We start from the raw sequence: 27,806 nt of genomic DNA, 5'->3' as shown, positions 1-27,806 counted from the left end.
GATTAAAGTATTATTAAGTAAAAAGTAATAATAATAATAATAATAAAAAAAAAAGAAATCGGTGAGATCGTCGAAGCCAAGCATTTTTCGTGACACTGCCCACGGATATTTCATCATATTAGGATTTTGTTTTTTTTTTTTTTTTTTTTTTTTTTATCGTTTTTGCGAAGACTACGAGTCCACTTTGGAAAAGTCGTTTGGGACCCAAAGCCTGGCAAACGTTCTCCACGAGTTTTTTTCCATGTTGGAACCCAAAAAGATTATAAAACTTTTCAAGAATCGACCATACATAGGATGATTTACTTATTTGTTTTCCATGTCTAAATAACGAAGTGAGTAGAACATTAAAATTGCAAGATAGAATCTTTATTTCGTACACCTGATCAATGCCCTGCATAACTGGAGCAAAGTCTTAGATAGAAGCAATTTTTCCAGGGCTTCGTCTTCGTCAGGCCGGAGCAAACACAGCAATGGGGCTCCTCACTTGGAACGTACCGTCATCCCACGTTAAAGAAGCAGAGACTATAAACTTATCTATAGTTCCTTCGATCGTGAGCGTATACGGTAGCTTTTGTCCAAGAGAAGTGAAAGATAGAATGCTAGGAGTTACTTTGATTGTGAGTCCAAGTGGGGAGTTCAAAATAGCTTTATACGTAGACGTCGGGGATCCAACATTGGTGACAAGCCGATTGAAAACACGATTGGTGGATCTCAAGGGCGGCGTGGATAGAGCAAAAGCTGGATAGTTTAGATCGTTCACGGTTCCATTAGTGGCATCAGAACAGCTAGTACTATTGTCCCCAGTCAGAAGTTGTAATGATTTGGTATTATATCCTTGTCCGCACAGAAATTTTATGTAGTCAGCTGCATCAATATCATAGATTAAACCAGGATTTGGAGCCTTTGAAGGATTTATATTGCCTGCACCGTATGCAAGTTCAGCCTCGGGATTCTTTCCAGCACTCATGGGGTCAGCTGCCAGTAATACGTATGGCAATGCGGAGGGAGTGAGAGGTGGTAATACAAGACAAATTAAAATTGATGGGTTGTGTGTGTGTGTGTGTGTGTGTGTGTGTATTACCGGTAGTCATGAGAGCCGACTTGATAGCGGCAGGTGACCATTTGGGGTGCAAGGATTTGACGTAGGCAGCAGCTCCAGTAGCATGTGGGCAAGCCATGGAGGTGCCCGACACAATATTGAATGACAGTTTTCTATTATCACCTTCAACCTGGGAAATTGGGGAAATTGGTGACCATGCTGCTAGAATGTTGAGTCCGGGAGCTGCTAAATCCGGCTACAACAGAATTAAAAGGGTCTTAAATCTTAATGATATATAATGAAGAAATATTACAAGAGCGCAACGCAAATTAATTATAAGGAAATTAATTATAACCTTGAGAATGCCAGGCGTAACTACATTTGGACCCCTTGATGAGAAGGAGGGTATGTAAGGTGCAAATGCATCCTTACGCTCGTTAGTCTTGAGAATAGTCGCAGTCGGGCTCCTATACATGATTATATAAATAGCATATACGTATTAGGATTATTAGTGGGGTTTGAGGTGATTTTCGGCAGTCGATGCCTATTGGTTCGACCATATATAAGAAATGCATATATAGCCCCAGATTTGAGATATTTTGCGTCTATACCTTGTTGAATTTATGTAGAAGTAGACGTTGCTACCATCCTCGACGTCAAGGTAAGATGCGGGCAAGGGAAAAGAGAAGGCAATATCCCTGCGCCCTGGGCCTTTAATCACAGTTCCAACCGCGCTTGCTAGAAATGCTCCTTCCCCATCACCCAGGAAATCACAAAGTACAATTTTCCCTTTCACTAAATTCTGATCCAATGTACCTGGATCGCAATACCTGCAGTACTGTAGCATTAGTTCCCCTGAGTACTGCTATATATTGTGAGGTCGACGAAAAGAACATTACATTCACCTTCTACTTTACTAGAGTTATTGGAACACAAGCAAAAAGCTAATGTGCATGGTTACGGCTGGCCTACTTACCTGGACGGGGACCCCTGAAAACCCGCTGTGGTGTTTGGTGCATCTCCGCCATAAATTATCGGATACATTTCATTCTTGAGGTCAAATGTATTAATTGAAATTCCCTACACATGGAGCAAAGTATATTAATAATTAATTCATTAACGGGCATTCAATGGGATTAAGAAAACAGGTGGATATATCCATACATACTCGAAACTATAGCTATGGGTAGCAGGGGACTAAGATGGGGCTTGATGATCACTTTATAATTATATACCTCATAGATCTTGTCGTTACCCAATTGGACCTCAGTGAAGAACTTTCGATCTATGGCGCTTGCAGACACGGAAAGAGACCAGGGCGAAATGTTTGTGAGGGTCGCTAGACCTGGACCCCTGTTTCCAGCTGAGTTTGATGTCAATATTCCATTTCTCATAGCATGAAAGGCACCGATGGCAATTGGATTTTTAAAATAGCTATCAGCAGTTCCACCGACTGAAATAGATATTAGGTCGACGCCATCACCAATAGCATCATCAAAAGCTGCAAGAATGTCAGCATCACTACAGCCATCAAGCCAACATATTTTATACACAGCAATGCGTGCTGAAGGAACCCCTCCTCGTGCTGTTCCCGAGCCAAGCCCCTGTACGCTTGCCATGTTAACAACGTTACCAGCTGCTATGGATGCGGTATGTGTCCCGTGGCCGTCTGAATCTCGAGGAGATCTAATGTCATTTCCGAAAACATCTCCATTGCTACGGTAATATTGTGCTCCTATGATTTTACTGCCCAAGAGACAACGCCATTAATTGTAAATGGTGCTCTTTGACTGACTCTTCCTATATATATGCGTGATGTGTACGTGCATATAGGCAAAAAACAAAAAAGTTGTTGTAAAAAGATATACTTGTTGCAAGTAAAGTTGGTTGAGGCTCGGCAGCTGCCCCTCCATTTGCTAGGCGGTGGACCAAATCCTTTGTCGCTAAAGCTATCAGACTCGGGCCAGATTCCACTGTCAAGAACTGCAATAATGATGTCGCTTTCAACAGTTGTTCTTTGAACTTGCTGCGGGAAGCCAAGGAAGTCCCATGACCTTGTTGTATGGAGCTTTTTCTGTTTGTTGGGGAAGACGGACACTACGCCTTCCATTCCTACATTTTCGTTGTCACAACGCGCGTTTTAATTTACTGTATTTATGCATGCATGAAATAAAACAAGGAGAGAGAGAGAGAGAGAGAGAGAGAGAGAGAGAGAGATGAGGCAGACCAGCCATTTTTTGAGCTTCTTCCTCGGTTAGCTTTGCTGCAAATCCATTGAAACTCCTCGTGTAGCTATAAAGTAGAGATTCCGGTCCAGTATTGCTGAATCCAATTATATAACTTTGATGAAACTAATATCAATGCTATAAATAAAGGTTGTTTAAGTATGGGTTTATAAAAAAAGAAATATATAAATTGTAGTACTGCTTTTTATCACCTGTCAATGACTTCTTGTAGCATGCTCGCGTGAAGGCCGGATAATGTGGAAACCTCGTCCTGCCGCCTTTCTCCCATATAGACAATATAAGCCTGCAGCAATATCCATGTATGCACGTACATGATGAATATCTTCCGTAGAAAACATATATATATATATATATATATATATATAAGTTGAGATCAGCCATATGTGTGTGTATATAGATAATCATGTTTACCTTTCGGTCATTCTGTGAAGCTGAGTGACCAACAACGAGAATGGTCGCGAGGCTGAGGAGGAGAAGCCATGGAAGTCTAGAAGTTTTGCGTGCCATTGATGGTTCAGACTCAGCTATGAACTTGGCTAGATAGCATGTACGTTTATCCTATATATAAACTCATCCAACCGTTGGAAACAAAAACAAAACACGAAAGCTGGTACGTTGATCTAGAGTAGTGGCCAGAAAGGTCTACACGAACATGATCATCAGTACTAGTGAAGAACCAAAGTCGAGTGGTTGATTTTTCCAACTCCGAAAATTGAAGACAAAAGGCGATCATTATCCAAGACAGCCTGTCTCGTGGCCCAGACGCAAAATAAAAATGACATTTGTCGTATGAAATAAATGGTACCTGATGGGGTGCTCTACTAGCCAGTACCGCTGCCGTTAAGTATATTATCATTTTTTTTATATGTATTTTTTAAAAAAATAAAAAAATTACAATATTATTAAAAAAAGTTTAATAATTAAATAAAAAAATAAAATAAAAAATCACAACAATAACTCCCAACAATAAAAGTTAATGTTCATTAATTAATGTTCAATATCGTCGCATTAATCAGGAAAAAAAAAGAATTGGATTGGATACTTTGAATGAGGATATGTGTCCCTTTTGTTTGGTTTGAAATAAATGATACATGTTGAAGTTTGACACACATATTACAATCAAACAATTTATTATGTCTCCATTACGTCACAATCACATCCTTAATAAGTGATACATGTTCTGGGCACCCGTTTCTCTTCTCTCAAGGGGTATGAAGTTGTTATGGGCCAACTTGGCCTATAAATTGGACGGTACACAATGCACTTGACAGCCCATTTATACATGTTTTAATAGTTTACTTAATAGATAATTGCACCATAGAATGTCATTGCTTAGAACACACATCAATAGGGGCTCATCACTTGAATTTTGAAAAATACCACTATTCTTAAGTTTTTCTTTCATCAAAACCAAAAAACAAAACATTTAAAAAATGGTGAACGCTCCCCCAGCTTTATGTCCAAATGACATGAATTGAGATTAAAGAGGGATGTTTGGAGTTTTGAAAGTCATCTACCATACGCTTAAAAATTAATCATTTAATGGTGAGAGCAACAAGTTTCCAACTTCCCCAATGCCTACGGCCCTACCCCATAATTACAAGTCCTATAATTATTATTTTTTTTTTTTGAAAAAAAACTCCTTGTATTCATGAACAATTAGTTACAATATCACTCTGTAACCTATCAATAGCTAATAAATTCGTAATAGACTCAGGACCCTCCTCTATCCAATATTGATTGTTAGTACAATGTAATGCAACTTTTGCTAAATGATGCGCCACTTCATTACCATCGCGATGAGTAAACACAGCCTTCCATGAACTGCTTTGTCTCAGGCTTTGCTTTAAATCTTCTACAACATGACCGAACCTGGAATCATCATCCTCCTCTCTATTTACTGCATCAATAACTTCCTTTGCATCCCCCTCCAGCCACACTTCCCAAAAACCCAGCTCTTTACATAGTTCCATTGCCTCCCACATAGCTGAACATTCTGCAATAAAAGGAGAGCTTCTACATTTTATGTTTGCACATTTTACAGCCATCATCTCTCCATTACAGTCTCTGATAACTACTCCCAGTCCCATAGTCTGTTCTGCTTCATTAATAGCTGCATCAAAGTTTGCTTTAAAGCTTTACCCCCAGGCCTTCGCCAACCCAATCCTCTTCTGGTTGTGCACCTTTGTACTACTCCATCACTCCCCTTCCTTAAAGCCAACGAGTATTCTTCTAGATTTACAGTAGCAATCCGTATAACCTGTGCAGGATTTAAAAATTTAGTATAAAAAACAAACTTGTTTCTTCTATACCATATATTCTTCATAATCACCACCATTTTTTCAATATTATCTTTTGTCAATTTTCTGTACATGTCAGCCCATAACTGAGTGAAGCTTTGTTCTCCAGACCACCATTTCTTTACTGGACTCCCCTCCTCTGCCCACACATCTGAAACTGCAGAACAATTCCAAATGGCATGCATCACAGTCTCCACATCCAACAAATAAATAGGGCATTTAGGCTCCTTAACTATGCTCCTCTTTCATAAATTTAAGTTTGTAGGAAGGATATTATTAGCTGCTTTCCATAAAAACTGTTTAACAGTCCCTGGCACTTCCAGTTTCCACAATTGCTTCCACAACTCAGCCTCCTTATCCACCTCAGAAGATTCACCCATAGTTCTCCCCCTCTCCCTTTGCTCCATATGATAAGTACTTTTAACAGAGTATTTTCCATTTTTTTCAGGCTCCCATATTACTTTATCCACTGCACCCCCACGACTAATAGGAATGGACAGTATCAAATTTGCCTCTTCCTCTTCAAAAACCAACCTAACCAACTCCTCCTTCCACCTTTTGCCATCCGTATCAATAAGCTCATTTACATAAGCTTCATTTTGCAAGATACTCACTTGGGATTGGACACAACCAGAACCAGGTTTAGGCAACCATTTTTTGCCCCATATTTTGATATCTTCTCCATTTTCAACTCTCAATATCATTCCTCTTTTCAGCACATCCATAGCAGACCAGATACTTCTCCATACAAATGATGGAGATTTACCCAAAGGGGCCTCGAGCAAATGAAGATTCTTAAAATATTTATCCTTAAAAATTCTTCCAACTAATGACTCAGGCTCTTTTAACAGTCTCCAACCTTGTTTTGCAAGTAAGGCCTTATTAAAGTCCTCCAGCATTCTGAAACCCAACCCCCCTCTTCCCTTGCACTACCCCAATCTGTCCCACCTCCACCAATGCACCCCTTTTCCATTTTTTTGATGTGCCCACCAAAACTTTGCAAACAAAGCTTCAATCTCATGACACAGTCGCTGAGTCAGTTTAAAAACACTCATAGAATAAGTAGGAATTGCTTGTAGAACAGCCTTGATCAATACTTCCTTTCCTACCTTAGAGAGGAAACCATTCTTCCAATTTTGAAGTCTATGCCATACTTTCTCCTTGATGCTTCTTAAGGCATTATATTTTGACCTGCCAACTACTGCCGGCAACCCAAATATTTCTCATACCTATCACAAATCACAGACCCAGCCTCTCTAAAGATTTCCTCCCTAACCTCCTTATTTGTATTAGAGCTGAACAGAATAGAAGTCTTCTGCTTATTCAACATCTGTCCCGAGGCTTTTTCATAGCATTCAAGAATTGCATAGATGCTATCCCATTCATCCTTTCTGGCCCTTCCAAAAATCAGACAGTCATCCGCAAATAAAAGGTGGTTTACCCTAATGCCCCCTCTCACAGCTGTTGTCCCCCTTATCACACCCTCTCTTTCAGCTTTTATAAACAGTTGGCTCAATCCCTCAACACAGAACAAGAAGAGGTAAGGGGAAAAAGGATCCCCTTGCCTCAAACCCCTCGAGGGAACAATGACCTTTCCAGGCTTTCCATTTACAACAACTGAGTAACTAACAGATGACACACAAATCATGAGTAGCTTGGTCACTTTTTCACCAAAACCCAATCTTTTGAGCATAGCTTGCAAAAAAGATCATTCCACTCTATCATAAGCCTTTGACATATCTAGCTTAATGGTCATATGACCTGATTTACCCTTTTGTTTGGTCTGCATTGTATGAAGTAATTCAAAAGCCACCATAATATTGTCAGTTATAAGCCTACCGGGAATGAAAGCACTTTGATTCTGTGAAATAACCACATTCAGCACTTTTTTGATCCTATTAGCTAACACCTTCGAGATTAACTTATACAAAACATTGCATAAACTAATCGGTCTAAAATCCATCACAGATTTTGGATTCTTTACCTTAGGAATCAAAGCTATATGAGTATGATTTAGACCTAAGGGCATCACCCCCTCCCCATTTAGGAAACTCAAAACAGCCAAACATACCTCATTTCCCACTAAACTCCAGTGTTTTTGGAAAAAACCAGCCCCAAAACCATCGGGACTCGGGGACTTCCATGCTGACATTTGCTTCAAAGCCCCCTCCACTTCCTCAAAGGAGAAATCCCTTTCTAACTCCCCTCTCATTTCTTCATTAATCCTCAAGTTAGTAGAGGAAATACACTCTTCAATCTCACAAGTGGACGGGTGTGTCGTTGTAAAGAGTTCAGAAAAATAACCCATAAAAGCCTTATCAATATCTGCCTTTTCCTTCATCAGTTGCCCCTGGGCATTTTCAATTTCCACAATGGTGTTCTTTTTTCTCCTCTGAGTTGCATAAGCATGAAAATACTTGGTATTGCGGTCCCCTTGTTGCAGCCAGTGACTCTTTGCCCTCTGTTTCCACCAAACATTCTCTTGATCAAGCAGTGTACTCAGTCTCCCACTAACCAGCTTAATTTCAGTTATCTTCTCAGGTCCCTCAGTTTCTTTTAGTATCTTTAGCTTATCAGTCAATTCCTTAATAGTTTCACCCCTTTTCTCATCTGCCTCCTTAGACCAGTGGCACAGAGCTTGTCTACAAGAAATAAGTTTGTTTTGAACCCCTCCTGATTGATACTTCCAGGCCCTCTCTATTACTTTCCCACAATCCTCATCCTTATCCCAACACATTTCGTATCTGAAAAACCTCTTATTTCTTCTATTGTCCTTCCAACCTCTTGAACAATTTAAAAGTGTAGGCAGATGATCTGAACTCCAAGTCAAAATTGTCTCCACCTGAACCTCATCAAATCCTATCCTCCACTCTCTATTTGCTACAGCTTGATCCAGTCTTTCTTTAATGAAAGTCTCATCTCCGTGCCCATTGCTTCAAGTGTACTTTATACCTTTCCATCCAAGATCCATCAAACCCCCATCATCCAATGCATTCCTAAATTTTTTCATCTGTCCCTCCCTTCTTTCCCTTCCTCCCCACTTCTCATCTTGGGACACTATCTCATTAAAATCTCCAATCACACACCAACCAGTCTCAGAATAAGGTTTTAAATCAAACAATAGATCCCAGGACCTATCCCTTTTAGAAACATCAGGATCTCCATAAAACCCCGTTAGCAACCACCTTTCATTATTCTTTTCATTTCTCACCCAAACACTAATGTGCCATTGAGAGTAATTGCATAATTCCACTTCATCCACATCCTTCCACATCATCAACAAACCCCCACCCAAACCTATTGGTTCCACCACAATGCAACCCTTATAACCCCCTCTCCTTTGTATAGCTTCCACTTTTATTAGAACGTAGTTTAGTCTCCATTAGAAAGACTATATCTAGCTGCTTTTCCCTGACAAGTTTGCCAAGGACTTGAACTGTCCGAGGGTTGCCAAGCCCTCAGCAGTTCCAACTCAAAACCTTCATTGATCTATACGGGGCTGACTCGCAGCTCCCGCCATCATACTTATCACACCTTGCTCCTTACCCTCTTGCTCCATGTTAGATTTTTTAATAGCCCTACCCTTTGTCTTACTGACCTCATCCTCCCCTACCAACCCTCTTTTTTTCCCAATAGAACTACCTTCCAGACCCTCGGATCTACCTATCCCCCTTGCTCTTCTTTTCCATTTTCCTTTTAGACCCAATGCATTACTATCCTTTTCCCTCTCCACATCTCCACATCTGTCCCCACCCCTTCTAATTTAGCACTCAAAACTTTCTCTGACTCTTCTTCCCCAATTTTTCCAGTTCCATTCAACTCCCCGCTCCCATTCTCATTGTTTTGTGCTATCTTCATTTTGTTTTTTTCACCAATATCCATCTCCTCCTCGCCCCTCACCCTTCCCAAAACCCTCTCATCCACATAACCCACATTCTGACCTTCCACCACATCATACCCATCACCCATACCCCCTTCTACAACTTTCCCATAATAATGTTCTCCCTCTCCACTTTCCTCCTCCCACCAGCATTGTTAGTACTCTCAACAACCTCTCCCTTTTTGTTCCACCTATCCCCCCCTTCAGCCCCCTGCCCCTTATTATATCTTCTCCTAGTCCAGGGATCAGCTCTCAGCCAAACACCAAATTGTTCATTCAACCCTCTCTCCTTAACAATCCCCTCGAATCCCATTTCACACCCCTTATCCCCATGAACAATTCTACCACATTTAAAACAAACTCTAGGCAATTTTTCATAACGTAAATTCACCCACACCTCCTGACCATTAACTTTGATCAAACGTCCCCTTGTTATCGCCTTCATTAAAGGGATTTCAACTCTAACACGCAGAAATTTTCCCCAACCAATCTCATCATCAGGGACATCCACTTCTACTAACTTCCCCAGCGATTCACCAATCAATCTCCCTTTTTCCTTTGTCATACAAACCATTGGTAGATTGTGAATTTGAACCCAGAATAGTTCTCGATCAAACCTCCATTGATTTGGTTGAACATATCCATCAAACATTTGTAGCGCGAAAAGATGATTGTCAAAAAGCCAAGGTCGTCCATCCATTACACGCATCTTGTCCACTTGGTTTCTGAAAGTAATCACGAAAAGGTTCGCCCCAACCTCTCTGAATACAGCTGGCTTACTCACCCTCCATATTTTCCCCATTGTTGCAGAGATAACGTCCAAGCCAATGCTTCTATCCATACATATTTTCCCTATTATGCTCCTGTCCCCATGTTCCCAAACCTCCTCTGCATCATCAATTATTTCTAACACTGCTGATTCTTCCTCCGTAAGTCGCAAATTCTCCCACTGAACTTCCAGACTCTTCATTCTGCCCCTTGAACCTCCTTCCATCTCTTTCTCGCCACTGTCCACTTCCGCCGTGTTCCTTTCTTACCACCCTTATTGCCATGTAACCGTCTGTTCCGTCCCTCACAAACTACGAAAAAAGTTCCACACCCCCACTCATTCAGTTAGAATCTTGGTAGACCCCACTTCACCCCACTTTTCTTCGAGAGAGAAAAGCGAGAGAAGACTCCCAAATCAAATGCTTTTTGGTACCCTAATGTTATGCCCCCCAAGTTAATTTCAACAGCAACCAAAGTCGAAAAGATCAAGTCCTATAATTATGAGTAATCTTATACATGCACCACATTTTTATCTTACTTTCGTGATCCTATTATGTAATATGTAGCAATGATTCAATAGTGATAAATGTGTCATTTTATATAATGAGATGAAAATGAGATGATTTTAGTTCATGAGCATGCACGATTTGGACGGTTTGGAATTGGGCTCATTTTCTTTTCCAGCCAATGGGCTACATATATATGGTTGAATATGTCATATTTGGGCTAGCAACAGAATTGCAAAATGACCCACCAACTTTCATATATATATATATATATATATATATATATATATAAAGCATGCCCTACCCAAAAAGTAGAGAGGTGATGGGATTTACACCATTGGATTCAGATTGCATTTTTCTATTGTATATCCTCGCATTAGATCGAAAAAAAATAGATTTGGATTGGGTACCTTTGAATGAGGATATGTGTCACGTTTGAAATGAGTGATACATGTTGAAGTTGGTCCCAAATATTACAATCAAACAACTCATTACGTCCCAATCACACCCTTAATTTTCTCTCTTTTTCCTAGAAGATGTCATGTATATACACGCTAATTTGTTCATTGTTTCTGTTGTAAAAAGGCTCAACTATATATGGAATCCACACACACACACACACACACACACACACACACATATATATATATATATATGAGAACAACGACGTTTGCCACTACTATCTAATATTTGAACGATCATTTCCATAAGAGACAATCATCATCAAGCGATTGGTTGTTCTTCAAGGAACAATAATGGGTATGATGAAGTATGAATAGCCACGATTTCGATCCCATCACTGTGACTGACATACATACGTACACACACACACACACATATATAAGTTCATTATATATGGTCGTGCATAGACGAGTTTTTTAGATTGTAAATCTAAATGTATCAAGCATATTGTATTATATTTTCACACGTGTCAGTTGTACATAGTCTCATGTATTTTATGTTTACTTGTATTTTTACGTTTAATTATATTGCTTCTAGTATAAATACTATGTACCTCATTAATAGAGGGACTTTTTGGCAAATTGCAATATATCATCTTTTCACAGGAAACTTCAGGGTTTCTCTACTTGTTTCGATATCATATGTTCTTTATTTTGCATGGTGCTGCCTCAACAGAATCTTCCTAATGATACTAACAACCCTTTCTTCCATCATCCAAGTGATAATCCTGGTGTTGTTCCTGTTACACATATTCTCGTCGGTGATAACTACCACACATGGTCCCGATCTATGACCATGGCACTTTCAGCCAAAACAATTTAGGGTTTATGTTAATGACATTCTCATTGCTAGTAATAATTTACAATCTGTGGACTTTTTGAAATCCTTGCTTGATGCTAAATTCAAGCTTAAAGATCTTGCTCAGCTTAAGTACTTCCTTGGCTTGGAAGAAGCTAGATCCTCACAAGGCATTTCATTATGTCAAAGGAAGTATGAAATTGAGATTTTGCAAGATGCTGGTTTTCCAATTTCTTTTCCCATGGAGCAAAATCTGAAACTCAGCAAAGATGATGGAGACTTGTTACCAAATCCAACAATATTTCAAAGGCTATTGGTAGGCTTTTATACCTTATTATTACAAGGCCAAATATGTCCTGCTCAATTCAAAGACTTAGTCAATATATGCACCAGCCTAGGCATCCTCATTTAGCAGCAACCTATCGGATTTTAGAAGATATTAAGAGTACTCCTAGTTAGGGTTTTTTTATTTCTAGTTAGCAATTTGCTAACTATTAAAGTTTTTGCAGATGACAATTATAGATCTATAAGTGGATTTTGTGTTGTCCTTGGTGATTCTTTGGTTTCATGTAAAAAAAAAATGCAACCAATTGTTTCTCATTTTTCAGCTGAAACTAATTAATATCGATCCATGACTTCTGTTACTTGTGAAGTTGTTTGGCATCTTACCCTTTTGTCTAATTTTCACATTTCTCATACTCATAGTGCTCAGTTGTTTTGTTATAGTGAAATTGCTTTACACATGGTCGCTGCCAACCCAAGTTTTCACGAACGGACTAAACAAATTGAACAAGATTGCCATTTCATACGTGACAAGATTCAAGCTAGAGTAATCAAGAATTTTCACCCTGCTTCCCAATAACTTGATGATGTTCTTACCAAAGCTCTTGGATGTTAGCAATTTCGACGGTACTTAGTCACCAAGATAGGAGTTCATTCCTTTTATTCTCCATCTTAAAGGGGGTATCAAGCATATTGTATTATATTTTCACACGTGTCAATTGTACATATTCTCATGTATTTTATGTTTACTTTACATTTAATTATTTTGCTTCTAGTATAAATACTCTGTACCTCATTAACGGAGTAACTTTTTGGCAAATTACAATATATCGGTCTATGTAGCATTTTCCTTAATATATCTGTTTCATCTCCGGGCATTTTCTCCATTTTTCTCCTTTCCCTTAATTACAACCCTGGCTTATCTCTCTTTCTCTCTCTCTCGTATCAGTTATCCAAATCAAATCCACACCCACAAATTGAAATGAGAATAGCTATAACGCTGAAACCTATTTCACAAAATTGATCAATTATTTAGACCATTGACTCTCTCGTCACTCTCCAAAACGTGCATGACAAAATCAATGATTATAAATTGTAATAAGATAGTTTGTGAATAATAGAAGATAGTTAATGTCTTATTGGATTTTAGGAAAAGAGAGAGAACAAGTTGAATAAAAATATTATAAAATTAAAATATTATTAAAGTATAGTTTTTTAATATTACTTTTGTTTGGAGATTTGAAAATTTGAATTATTTTTTATTTTTTATTTAAAATTTTGGGAAAGCTGTAATGATTAGTTTGAAAGTATTTGCATGTATTTAAGTGATATTTGATAAGAAGATGAGATGAGAATTTGGATATTGAGATTTTTTCCAAACAAGCTCAGAATATATATAGATCAGGAGTCGCACCTCATACAATTACAAGACTTCAAAATTATATTCAGTTATTAAAATCTGACTTCATTGGATACCAAGCTAGCACTTAAATTCATAAAATAATTAGACCGGAATTCTATTTCAAAATTCAAATAAAATCAAAAAATATTTTTATATTTAGATATAAATTTAAAATTTTTAATATCATATATATAGTAACCTCCATCAGCACAATACAATGCCCACTATGAATGCACAAATGAAATTGAAATGAAAGTTAAAGTCCTAATGAAAGCGATAGCACAAACACCCAGCTTTTCTTTATTGTTTAGATAGTGAATTGAAATGAGATGAGTTGAAATAAAAATTAAAAGTTAAAAGTTGAATAAAATATTATTAAAATATTATTTATTAATATTATTATTATTTTGATATTTGAAAATTTTGAATTGTTTATTATATTTTATGTTAGAATTAAAAAAAAATTATAATAATAAGATAAAATACTTTTAAGATCTAAACATGCCCTACAAAAAATTTGAGATACGCCCTAATTACCTCCCACCACCGATATCAATGGAGGATATATTGTTGATACACGGTGAGTTGGTTGGTAGAGCCTAGAGGCCAGGAATGGGTGCCGATCGATGAGAAAGGAAAAAATAAATTCTACCATCCTTTCTGGTCCAACGTTAGAAGCATGTAGAGAATGATAACAGAAATTATAGTTACAGTCGTGAGTATCTAAATATTATATGATTATTTTGAAATAAATAAATAAATATAGAATTCACATAAAAAAAAATTAATTGTTTAATAGTGAATCATACTCTTTTTTAAAATAACTGTATGATACTTGCACACTCTACGATTACGTATAACATTCTTCGAATGATAATAATCTTGCCCACTAGAAAAAGAGAATATTGAAACAATTTCTTTTCGTTCAACTTGCCCACTAGAAAACATTTTCCATTTTATAACCTCTACCGCCGAATAAGAGAGAGGTGTTAAACAGATTCAGATGTATGAGATAGAATGAAATGAAAAATAAAAATTAAATTAAATATTATTAGAATATAATTTTTATTTTGAAATTTAAAAATATTGAATTGTTTATTATATTTTATTTAAAAATTTGAAAAAATTATAATGATAAGATGAGATGAAAAATTTTGCAAACAAACCAGCTCATTAGGACATATCCCTTTTATTTAATTACAAATAACATGAATTCACCCCTTCATTAACTACCCATAAAGAAATTTTTTTTTTTAATTATCACTTTAGATTTTCTTCACGTCTTAATTTATTGAATATATAATTTAACATTTGAATACTGCTAATACAAATTTAAAGTGTGCAGGACCTCTAAAAAAAATAATACCCACCATAAAATAGTAAATTTTTTTCAGTGAGTCCCATTTCTTTTCAAATAGCCTACACAGATATTTGCGCATCTTGAGTTTGTACATATTATTTTCCTTACATGATTTTATGATTATTATTATTATTATTATTATTATTATTATATTCTTAAAATCATATTTCACTGATTAAATTAGTTTTAATAAATCTTTATTAATAGTGTAATGACACAATGATGTTATTTTATATTTTATTTTTATTAAAATGTCCATCATTTAAAACGTGATTATACACAATAAGAGATTAGGTTTTTTTGGCACGAATCATTGTCTCAAAAAATCCAAATTTCGTCCAAAAAATATTTTGTAGATGAAAATATTTCGTCTCTATTTTGTCTCGAAAAGCCTGTCTCAAAAGGTTTTTGGAGATGAAAATTGATTTTCGTAAAAACAAATTATTTTTAGGGACAAAATTGGGTGGAACCATTTGAAAGCGTTCGAACAGTTTTTTTTTTTTAGACGAACCATTTTCGTCTCAAAAACTCATTCGAATCAACAAGTGTCGTTCGAACGGTAAGATAATTTGATTCGAAGGATCGAATGATTTGATCATGTTCAAACGGATAGCTTATTCGAACATATTATATTTATTCGAACTCCTAAGTTTTCATATTACTTTTGTTTGAACAGAAATTCTATTGTTCAAATAGACATCATATGTTCGGAAATTCTGTCCGTTCGAAAGGGATTTGTAGTATTCAGGGGCGGCTCAATACAAATTGAGGTCTAAGGGATGATTTAACTGAGTCATTCGTAATTATAATATAATAAAATATAAATTATTATATGAAATATTCTCAAAATTTTCAATAAAATGAGATCTTTTTTAAATCTTTAAATACGGTTTTTGTGAATTTATATTTACAACAACTTAAAATGAGGTCTCAATGCAGATTTTGTGCCTCAATTTGGCAAGATTTTAAATGTAAATAATTCACTCATGTATTACTTATAAAAAAAAATTATTGTATTAAATATTAAATTTAGTATTATGGGGCCTTAAACACATTGAAAATTTTTTAAAATTTTATTTAATGAAATGGTTTTTATTTTTTATTTAAAAAAATTTAAAAAATACCTTTTTTTATTTTTTGGGGCCTTACATAGGGCGAGGGCCTTAGACAATGACCTAAATGGCCTTACCATTGAGCCGGCCCTAGTCGTATTATTGTTATTCGAACAAATATTTTGTTGTTCGAATAGTCATTATATGTACAAAAATTATGTCCGTTCAATCGGACTGTATTTCTCAGTTATGGTTCGAATTGGTTATTTTCTGTTTGAATGGATTTATAAATTGTAATTTACCTTTCAAATTGGGTATTTCCCCCGTTCGAACTGTGCCCATCATATAGAACTGAATTAATAAAAATTTCATAATAATATTACAAATATGGAACAAATAGAATTTAAACATCAGAATTGTTCAAATGTCAGTGTTTTGGAACAGAATAATAAAAAGACAATTAAAAAAAATAAGTTTTAAGATTGTGGTGGTGGCATAGAGTTTTGGGACGTCATTGACCGCCATTGTTCAAACAATTTTTGGTTATTCATCTCCAGCCTCTTCTATATGTTCTTTTCTAATCTCGCCTCTAAATCCGTTGATTGATCTAATCGAGTCATTAACTATTTTTCCTTAGACCTCAATTGTTCTATCTTAAGTCTTGTTTCCTCTAATTCCTTAGTTTTGTCATTCAATCTGGCTTGAGAAGAGGATGATGATGTTAAGGATGATTTCATGCCATGTACTGAGCCCCTAAAATATCTAGAACATGATCCTAGAACTTGAGAAAAGATTTGAACATCATTGACAGATGATTTATCAGATGGATCCGCAACAGTTTTCTTAAGAGATGTCATCTTGTCCTACAAAAAAAATTAAATTTAGTATAAGTAACAAAAGTATTATTAGACAACGGAATTAAAGAAACTTAAACTTACATAATTTATTTCTGCTTCGGGACTGGTCCAAACATCATCACTATTTTTATGTGATTTAGCATACAATTGGGAGGATCTCTCCGTTATGTCCATCGCCAAGAGTTATGTGGTTGAGGGCATCTCTCGCTACACTCGCATTGCCAGGATTACGCGGTCGAGGCTGTAACACCCAGGCCTAGCCAAGCCCACTTACAAGATTTTTGGTTTTATAGTTATGAAAAAACCATTTGGGATTGCGAGAAAAAATTTTTGGAAGAGAGTTTGGGCCTAAGATATTTTTAGTGGAATATAATTTTTCCAATAGATTTGATAATCAGATTTAAAATCTTTTAATGGACCAAGTGGATGTTCACCCGAAAAATTTATGGGACAAGTGTATTTTTTTTAGGTTGAGTTGAGGCCCAAAACTTAAGGTAAAAGCCCATGCAATTATCCCAGACATGATCTAAGCCGTGGGCCAAATATTTTTTAGGCTAAAGAGCCCAAGCCTGTGAAAACGAATCCAGACTTCACGTCGCACAGTTTCACGCCGTTTTCCATTTTTATGCACGTCCCTCATTCCTTTTCCTTTAGGTTTTATCTGTTTCCTACTTATTACTTATATATATGTTAAGCATTCTCAACCCGAGATCTCCACTCCGCTGCCGCTAGCAAGGACCCTTGCCGCCAACCCCTGCCTCCATCGCGATCTCCTCCTCACGACAAAAACAACCTCCATCACCCTTTGTTTCCTTCCACAAAAAGTAGAGTGTGAATCTGCTTCCGTGACCCAGTACACCACCTAGTGGTGCTGTCCAGTTCGTCCACCTCGTGTGAACCTTAGTCCATACCTCACCACAGCAGCCAGCCATCATTTTTCCATAAAACACCAAACCGAAAGTCTCGGTTTGCATCCAGTAAAAACACCACCCCTGTTTTTACACCAAGAAACAAATGAGTGCTTCCACCACCCCGTGAACCAGCAACCATCAGTTGAACACGCCGACACCACCTTAAGGAAGACGGAACCACCCTCAGCCACAAAACACGCCAACCAGCACAACCACGTTGCCACCGCATGCCACCTCTCTCTTTGCTCACTCGCTCATCCCTCTCGGCCTCTCTCGCTCTAGCTGCCCAGCGTAGGCAGCTTCACTGCAGCACACCCTCACCAACTCGACAGCTGCGCCACCACGGTATTTTAGCCCAGCTGTCTCACGCGGTCCCTAACTTCTCCTAGTGTAAGTCCCTGCCGCCACTGCACTTCTATTACTTCTTGTTTTTTTTCTTTTTTGTGTTTTTGTTCACTGCTAGTTTTCCCTTTACAATTTGTTTTTTTAGTTTTTCTTTTGTAGTAATTAAGAAAATGTTGTTTAATAATATTGTGAATTTTATTCTTTTTTAAAAAAATATTTTAAAAGTGTTAAAAAATGATGTGGAAAAAAAACACTTTTAAATATTTTTAAAAAAAGAATAAAATTCATAATATTATTAAACAATATTTTCTTAATCACTTCAAAAAAAAAAAACAAAAAAAAAAACTAAAGAAAAATTGGAACGGGAAAAATGAACGGGATCCCTATCATTTTCCTATATAGGTAAACTGGTAATACTATTCAACTATTAAGTTAACAATTTATATATATAAATTGTTAACTTAATAGTTGAATACTATTACCAGTTTACCCTTAGTGTATGTTCCAGATATGTATTTTCAGATGAGTGGTCTATTTGGGTTTATGTTTAAATGGGTTTTATTTCTCATAAAATACTATATTTGTGTAGATAATATTTTAATAATATTGTTAACTATAGGAAGTAAATCTATTTTTAAGAGAGTAGTTTTTCGTGACGTATTTTATAAGATTTTTAAAGTAGTCAAAGTATTCTATAAATTTATAATGCGTTGTTGGTATTTTAGATATTTTAATATTAGTATTTACTAAGTTTTGTAATTTTCATAATGCTTGTTCGATCAAATTCTTGTTCGGTACGAATTCGATTAACTGGATATGGATGGTTTTGGAAAATGATGTTATTTTGAGGTTATGAAGATTTTAGGTTTTGATGAATTAAAATAGGTTATTTTAGAAGTTTAGGCTTAAATTTCGAAATATATGATTGCTTAAAATTTATGAAAATTTACGTGATTATCTTATAGGTGACGATTAATATTTGTTTGGCATTGCTGTGGAAATTTTCGAAAATCTAATAAGTCCAGGTAAGCGGGGTTCCTATATTAGACTTTGTATAAAAATAAATAAAATGGGCTGAGATTGATTTTTAGAAAAATATGCATGTTTTGTTATGAAAAGAAATTTGAAATGACCTCAGTTATTTATTCTGCATGACTCATGAAATTCTGTATAATAATAAAGTATTTTCTGTCAAGACTGGTGTAGACATGAGCAAAATTTTAGCATTCTGTTTCTAAACTATGTAAAAGAGAGCGAATATGAAATTGTGCATAAATCATATTTTTGTGATCTAATTCTGTTCTGTTCTGAAAATGTTCTGTACTTTGATATAATATGATGCGATTTCTGGAACCTCTGGCATGACGTTCTGTTTTTGTTTTGTTTTGATCTTACCACGGGTGTAAAACTGTGACTTTTATTTGGGTTGGTACCAACTTTTCTGTTTCTGGTGCACCCATTTTGAAAACAAAGTGATTTTCTCCGTAGTCTTTCCTATGTGCACACTCAAGATTCCGAGAATAATAAGGGAAATATTCACATTCTATTTCTGCTCGGTTGGCCGTCGGGGTTTGCATAACCCTATCACGGGGGTTAAACATGGAATTTTATTCTGATATGATGTTTCAGTTATGTTGTGCCAAATGAATTTTGAATAAGAATATTTTTAAACTTTCACTCTGATATTTTTGATAACATGTTCTGACTCTACATTCTGAAAGTAAAAAGAATTTTGTTCTGCATTCTAAACTCTGTAAATGCTCATGTTTGCATACTTGTATATGTTTTCTGCTTACTGAGTTGTTGATAACTCACGTCTTATCTCCATAATATTTCTCAAATGATTTGAATATTTCAGCTGAGGATCAAGAATATGGAACATGGGTGAGATGAGTTAAGAATAATGGACTAAGCATAAAGGTTTATATGAGTATTGAGGATTTTTATTCAGTAAGCTTCTTGTGCTCTGATGATGTGATTTGTTGGGAGGTTAATGTTTGTATTAAAACTTTGTATAGTCTTAGAATAATTATACTAGAATAATTGATGTGAATTAATGAGTATTTTATGCGATGGAGAAAAATTGGAATATGCACTATGTGCTTGGAAAAAATGATTTTTAGGTTAAATGAGTTAACTCTCCGGACCTCGCAGGGACGGGGCGTTACAGAGGCACTCTCCCGCTAGCCTAATAATTAAAGGTAAAACGGTCGATGTGATCTCCTGTTAACTCCTTCTTGCCAAAGGTAACGTAGTCAGGATAATCTCCCAATAGCCTTATATTTACAAGGTAAAACGGTTGAAGTGATCTCCAGTTAACACCTTCTCGCCAAAGGTGACATGGTAGAGATCTCCCACTAGCCTCATATTTAAAAGGTAAAACGGTTGAATCTTCCGTTAACTCCTTCTCGCCAAAGGTGATGTGGTCGAGGTGAATTCCAACTAGCTTCATATTTACAAGGTAAAACGGTCGTGTTGATCTCCCATTAACTCCTTCTCGCCAAAGGTGACGTGGTCGAGGTGATCTCCCACTAGCCTCATATTTACAAGGTAAAACGGTCGAAGTGATCTCCCGTTAACTCCTTCTCGCCAAAGGTGAAGTGGTTGAAAGATCTCCAACTAACCTCAAATTTAAAGGTAAAACGGTCGAGGGATCTCCCGTTAACACCTACATCGATCCGAGTGTCTCCACTCGCTACAACCGTAGCTAGCGGGTTATCTTTAGGAACAGGCTTCGAAGCTCTATAACCGCCTCACGTGGGTATCATTCGGGAACGGGTTGACGGGTTCAACAACTGCCTAAGATGGATTTATGGGGTCGACGGGCACCCTGACCACTTAAGCGCAAGTTACTACAAACAAACTCTTACGTCTATATTAAAACGTAAAAACACCAAATACAACATGGGGCAAAATCCACTATGGCCACAAAAAACCCAAAAACGATCACCGAGCACGAAAATATATACACTTCACTAACGATAAACATTCTCACATACAATCACTACGTAAACATTCTTACAAACAAACTTCACAAAGGCCCATCCTCGGAGGCCCTTACTACAAATTTTACAAATTCTTCTTGAGAACCACTCATGGAGATCTCTATCGCATAGCAATGAAAAACTACGAGCCAACTACCAGAATTTCTTTTTCTGCAGGTTACATCCACCACGGTCGACTTGAAGATTCTTAATACCTTCGTAATAAATAAGTTGACCTTAAGAATCGAGGGCATCTGTTAGGGACTAAATTGATTGAGTCAAACTCTTTGGAAACATATCACTAAGGGAAGAGATAAAGCCAAGAGATAAGGCAGTAAATAGATAAGGCAAAGAAGTTGGCTCAGATTCATAAAAGGAAAATGTTTCATAAGACTTAGACTCCTAAAAGGAAAATGCTTCACAAGACTTAGACTCCTAAAAGAAAAAGGATTCGCAAGGTAAGTTGAGCTCTATCACTCCAAGGAAATAACCTCTATATAAAGAGCAGCTCCTCCACAAATCTAATAGGCTTTCTCCAAGCACTCTCCACCAATTCTCTATAGGGACTCTGCTGAGACTAAATTCTCCCATTATATTGAGCGACATGTGAGGCTATGACACATTGTAAAACCATCATCTGATATAGTGAATTTTGCCCCCAACAACACATGGATGTAGGCTTTTATGCTGAACCATGTAAATTCTTGTGTCTCCCTTTATTTATTTTATTTGTTTATTTATTATTTATCATATGGATGGACGCGAAGAGCATCGTATCGAAGCCCAAATCACCAACGTGGGTCGGGGATGACTTTTTCTTCCTTTCTGGTCTGTTGTGCAATTTTTGACATTAATAGTTTGAGTTAAGTATTTTTTTGGGTTTTGAGAAATGAGAGAAAAAAAGTTGAATAAAAAATATTACAAACTTAAAATATTGTTATAATATAGTTTTTAATATTATTTTTATTTAAGATTTGAAAAAATTGAATTGTTTTTTATTTTTTATTTTTAAGTTTGAAAATTTTGTAATGATTAGTTTGAAAAAGTTGTAAGGATTAGTTTGAAAGTATTTATATTTGAGTGATGTTTAAGAAAAAAATTGGATGAAAGTATTATTAAGTAAAAAGTAATAATAATAATAATAATAATAATAATAATAATAATAATAATAATAATAAAAGAAATCGGTGAGATCGTCGAAGCCAAGCATTAATCGTGACACTGCCCATGGATATTTCATCGAGTCGGGCTACTCTACTGCCCAAAGTAGCCCGCTCAAGTTGACCGACTATGCATTTTAGGTTTTTTTTTTTTTTTTTTTTTTCCAGTTTCCTTTTTACATTTTTTTAATATATTTAAATATTTTAAACAAATAAAAAAAAAATCTCAATACATATAAAATTATTTCCTTAATCACTAAGTAAAAAAAAAATTACTATTAAGCGGTCAAATGGAGCATTACATTAAGGAGGAAACTAGTTTTTCCCTATTTCATCATATTAAGATTTGTTTTTTTTTTTTTTTTCGTTTTTGCGAAGGCTACGAGTTCACTTTGGAAAAGTCGTTTGGGCCCTAAAGTCTGGCAAACGTTCTCCACGAGCTTTTTTCCATGTTAGAACCCAAAAAGATTATAAATTTTTTCAAGAATCAACCATACACAGGATGATTTACTTATTTGTTTTCCATGTCTAAATAACGAAGTGAGTAGAACATTAAAATTGCAAGATAGAATCTTTATTTCGTACACCTGATCAATGCCTGCATAACTGGAGCAAAGTCTTAGATAGAAGCGATTTTTCCAGCGCTTCGTCTTCGTCAGGCCGGAGCAAACACAGCAATGGGGCTCCTCACTCGGAACGTACCGTCATCCCACGTTAAAGAAGCAGAGACTACAAACTTATCTGTAGTTCCTTCGATCGTGAGCGTATACGGTAGCTTTTTTCCAAGAGATGTGAAAGAATGCTAGGAGTTACTTTGATTGTAAGCCCAAGTGGGGAGTTCAAAATAGCTTTATACGTAGACGTCGGGGATCCAACATTGGTGACAATCCGATTGAAAACACAATTGATGGATCTCAAGGGCGGCGTGGATAGTGCAAATGCTAGATAGTTTAGCTCGTTCACGGTTCCATTAGTGGCATCAGAACAGCTAGTACTATTGTATTAGCCTAGACCACTCTGCATCACTTGTGAATAATGGCCCAGACTCCTCTGCAGCACATTCATCCTCAGTACCGCAACATACACCACCATCACAATAGGAAAATGCTTCTAGAACGTCACTGTAGAGTACAGTTAGCTGGTTGTTATCCTCTACTGTGTTTTTTTGTTATTCTCTGCTGTATTGACAACAACTTTTGATTCCTTTTCGATTCATTGTACAGTCTATATATACATAGACTCAGTCATTGATATTTTATCTTGAATACAATGAAGAATTTATTCTTTGAGTTCTTATATCAAACATATTGTCCCCAGTCAGAAGTTGTAATAATTTGGTATTATATCCTTGTCCGCACAGAAATTTTATGTAGTCAGCTGCATCAATATCATAGATTAAACCAGGATTTGGAGCCTTTGAAGGATTTATATTGCCTGCACCGTATGCAAGTTCAGCCTCGGGATTCTTTCCAGCACTCATGGCGTCAGCTGCCGGTAATACGGCAAATGGGGAGGGAGTGAGAGGTGGTAATACATGACAAATTAAGATTGATGGGTTGTATATTATATTACCGGTAGTCATGAGAGCCGACTTGATAGCGGCAGGTGACCATTTGGGGTGCAAGGAATTGACGTAGGCAGCAGCTCCAGTAGCATGTGGGCAAGCCATGGAGGTGCCCGACACAATATTGAATGACAGTTTTCTATTATCACCTTCAACCTGGGAAACTGGGGAAATTGGTGACCATGCTGCTAGAATGTTGAGTCCGGGAGCTGCTAAATCCGGCTACAACAGAATTAAAAAGGGTCTTAAATCTTAATGATATATAATGAAGAAATATTACAAGAGCGCAACGCAAATTAATTATAAGGAAATTAATTATAACCTTGAGAATGTTGGGCGTATATACATTTGGACCCCTTGATGAGAAGGAGGCTATGTAAGGTGCAAATGCATCCTTACGCTCTTTAGTCTTGAGAATAGTCGCAGTCGGGCTCCTATACATGATATATATATGCGCAATAGGGTTATTAGTAAGAAATGCATATATAGCCCGTGATCGATTTGAGATATTTTGCGCCTATACCTTGTTGAATTTATGTAGAAGTAGACGTTGCTACCATTTTCGACGTCAATGTAAGATGCGGGCAAGGGAAAAGAGATGGCAATATCCCTGCGCCCTGAGCCTTTAATCACAGTTCCAACCGCGCTTGCTAGAAATGCTCCTTCCCCATCACCCAGGAAATCACAAAGTACAATTTTCCCTTTCACTAAATTCTGATCCAATGTTCCTGGATCGCAATACCTGCAGTACTGTAGCATTAGTTCCCCTGAGTACTGCTATATATTGTGAGGTCGACGAAAAGAAAATTACATTCACCTGGACGAGGAAAAAGATAATGGGATATGTATTCTTTTTTCGATTCTCATGTGCATGGTTACGGCTGGGCTACTTACCTGGACGAGGACCCCGGAAAACCCGCTGTGGTGTTTGGTGCATCTCCGCCATAAATTATCGGATACATTTCATTCTTGAGGTCAAATGTATTAATTGAAATTCCCTACACATGGAACAATGTATATTAATAATTAATTCATTAACAGGCATTCAATGGGATTAAGAAAACAGCGGGATATATTCATACATAGTCGAAACTATAGCTATGGGCAGCAGAGATCTAAGATGGTTGAGGCTCGGCAGCTGCCCCTCCATTTGCTAGGCGGTGGACCAAATCCTTTGTCGCTAAAGGTACCAGATTCCACCTGTCAAGAACTCCAATAATGATGTCGCTTTCAACAGTCGTTCTTTCAACTTGCTGTGGGAAGCCAAGGAAGTCCCATGACCTTGTTGTATGGAGCTTTTTCTGTTTGTTGGGGAAGACGGACACTACGCCTTCCATTCCTACATGTTCATTGTCACAACGCGCGTTTTAATTTACTGTATTTATGCATGCATGAAATAAAACATGGAGAGAGAGAGAGAGAGAGAGAGAGAGAGAGATGAGGCAGACCAGCCATCTTTTGAGCTTCTTCTTCGGTTAGCTTCGCTGCAAATCCATTGAAACTCCTCTTGTAGCTATAAAGTAAAGATTCCGGTCGAGTATTGCTGAATCCAATACTGGATATAAACCAAACTATTTCAATCTATAGTTTTACCCAATAAAATGAATTAAAGAATTTGAGATACATACCAATGTAAGTTACCTCTATTAAAATTTTATTATTTTTCAAGTGAAAATCCATTAAAATTAATTAAATAAAATTTAAATATTAGTATAAATTAATATTTTAATAGATAATTTCGTAACTTTTTTAATATGGTTGTTTCTCTCCCAGAAATAAAGGTTGTTTAGTGTTGGCTTAGAAAAAAAAGAAATATATATCACCTGTCATTGTAAACTAATAATATCTAAATGTGCCATTGTACTGCTTTTTATCACCTGTCAATGACTTCTTGTAGCATGCTCGTGTGAAGGGATGCTGTGGAAACCTCGTCCTGCCGCCTTTCTCCCATATAGACAATATAAGCCTACAGCATCCATGCATGCATGCACATGAGTATCTTTTTTTATAGATATTTGGCCGGAATTTAAACGGTAGTAATTGAGCTCGCCTTCGTAGAAAACATATATAATTAAGCTGAGATCAGCCATATGCGTGTGTATATAATTAAGCGATAGCACGTACATGATGAGTATCTTTTATCGATATTTGGCCAGAATTTAAAGTTTAAACGGTAATAACTGAGCTCGCTTCCGTAGAAAACATATATATATATATATATATATATGTATGTATATAAGCTGAGATCAGCCATATGTGTGTGTATATAGATAATCATGTTTACCTTTCGGTCATTCTGTGAAGCTGAGTGACCAACAACGAGAATGGTCGCGAGGCTGAGGAGGAGAAGCCATGGAAGTCTAGAAGTTTTGCGTGCCATTGATGGTTCAGACTCAGCTATGAACTTGGCTAGATAGCATGTACGTTTTATCCTATATATAAACTCATCCAACCGTTGGAAACAAAAACAAAACATGAAAGCTGGTACGTTGAACTAGATAAGTTTAATTTTTAGGGCAGTGATGAGAGTTGTGGCCAGGTCTAGCTAGCTACACGAACATGACCATGATCAGAGCTAGTACTAGTGAAGAACCAAAGTCGAGTGGTTGATTTTTCCCACTCCCAAAAAATTGAAGACAAAAGGCGATCATTATCCAAAGCCTGTCTCGTGGCCCAGACGCAAAATAAAAATGACAGCTTGTCCTATGGGATAAATCGTACCTGATGGGGTGCTCCACTAGCCAGTACCGCTGCCGTTAAGTATGTTATCATTTTTTTTATATGTATTTTTTAATGCTAAATATTTTTTAAAAAAATAAAAAATTACAATAATATTAATATTTTAATAATGAAATAAAAAAATAAACTAAAAAATACAACAGTTAACTCCCAACAGTAATATTTTTTTTTATTGTGTTTTTCTTTTTTATTATATATCTTCGCATTAGATCCGAAAAAAAAATGATTGGATTGGATACCTTTGAATGAGGATATGTATCCCGTCTGAAATGAGTGATACATGTTGAAGTTGGACCCAAATATTACAATCAAATAATTCATTACTTCCCAATCACATCCTTAATTTTCTCCCATTTTCATTGTTTCTATTGTAAAAAGACTCCACTACATATGGAATCCACACACACATATATGTGGCAACAACGACATTTGCCACTAATATCTTCTATTTGAACAATCATTACATAAGAGATAATCATCATCAAGCGATTAGCAGTTCTTCAAGAAAACAATAATGGGTATGATGAAGTATGAATAGCCATAATTTTGGCCCCATCACTATGACTGACATACATACATGTACACACACATATATAAGTTCATTATATATGGCTGTGCATAGACGAGTTATTTAGATTCTAAATCTAAATGTATCAAGCATATTGTGTTATATTTTCATACGTGTCAGTTGTACATAGTCTCATGTATTTTATGTTTACTTGTATTTTTACATTTAATTATATTGCTTCTAGTATAAATACTATGTACCTCATTAACAGAGGGACTTTTTGGCAAATTGCAATATATTGTCTTTTCACAAGAAACTTATGGGTTTCTCTACTTGTTTCGGTATCATATGTTCTTTATTTTGCATGGCGCCACCTCAACAAAATCTTCCTAATGATGCTACCAACCATATCTTCCATCATCCAAGTGATAATCCTGGTGTTGTTCTTGTTACACAAATTCTCGTCGGCGATAACTATCACACATGGTCCCGATCCATGACCATGGCACTTTCAGCCAAAACAATTTAGGGTTTATGTTAATGACATTTTCATTGCTAGTAATAATTTACAATCTGTGGACTCTTTGAAATCCTTGCTTGATGCTAAATTCAAGCTTAAAGATCTTGCTCAGCTTAAGTACTT

At 36.5% G+C, this 27,806-nt stretch overlaps 1 protein-coding gene and 1 pseudogene across 5 annotated transcripts; both read right to left on the bottom strand.

The window, feature by feature from the left end:
• Window positions 1-269: 269 nt before the first annotated feature.
• Window positions 270-26,549, bottom strand: LOC121263430 (cucumisin-like). 5 transcript variants are annotated; one of them, XM_041166313.1, is made up of 11 exons: window positions 26,201-26,549; window positions 25,794-25,882; window positions 25,365-25,471; window positions 25,117-25,255; window positions 2,908-3,012; window positions 2,275-2,785; window positions 2,016-2,119; window positions 1,651-1,869; window positions 1,395-1,506; window positions 1,082-1,295; window positions 270-975 (listed from the first exon to the last, which is right to left on the bottom strand). In XM_041166313.1, the coding sequence occupies exons 1-11, from the start codon at window positions 26,390-26,392 to the stop codon at window positions 449-451; spliced, it is 2,319 nt and encodes a 772-aa protein (XP_041022247.1). In that variant the 5' UTR covers window positions 26,393-26,549; the 3' UTR covers window positions 270-448. The 5 variants fall into 5 exon arrangements, with proteins under 5 accessions (XP_041022247.1, XP_041022251.1, XP_041022252.1 ...); XM_041166317.1 differs by having other exon boundaries at window positions 25,365-25,459; XM_041166318.1 differs by having other exon boundaries at window positions 25,365-25,456.
• On the bottom strand, window positions 22,803-24,917 carry LOC121263431 (annotated as a pseudogene).
• Window positions 26,550-27,806: the final 1,257 nt, after the last annotated feature.

This window comes from Juglans microcarpa x Juglans regia, chromosome 4S, assembly GCF_004785595.1.
Source record: "Juglans microcarpa x Juglans regia isolate MS1-56 chromosome 4S, Jm3101_v1.0, whole genome shotgun sequence".
Classification (NCBI taxonomy): Eukaryota; Viridiplantae; Streptophyta; class Magnoliopsida; order Fagales; family Juglandaceae; genus Juglans; species Juglans microcarpa x Juglans regia.
The sequence above is the reverse complement of the archived record's forward strand: the minus strand, read 5'-3'. Positions and strand labels throughout refer to the sequence as shown.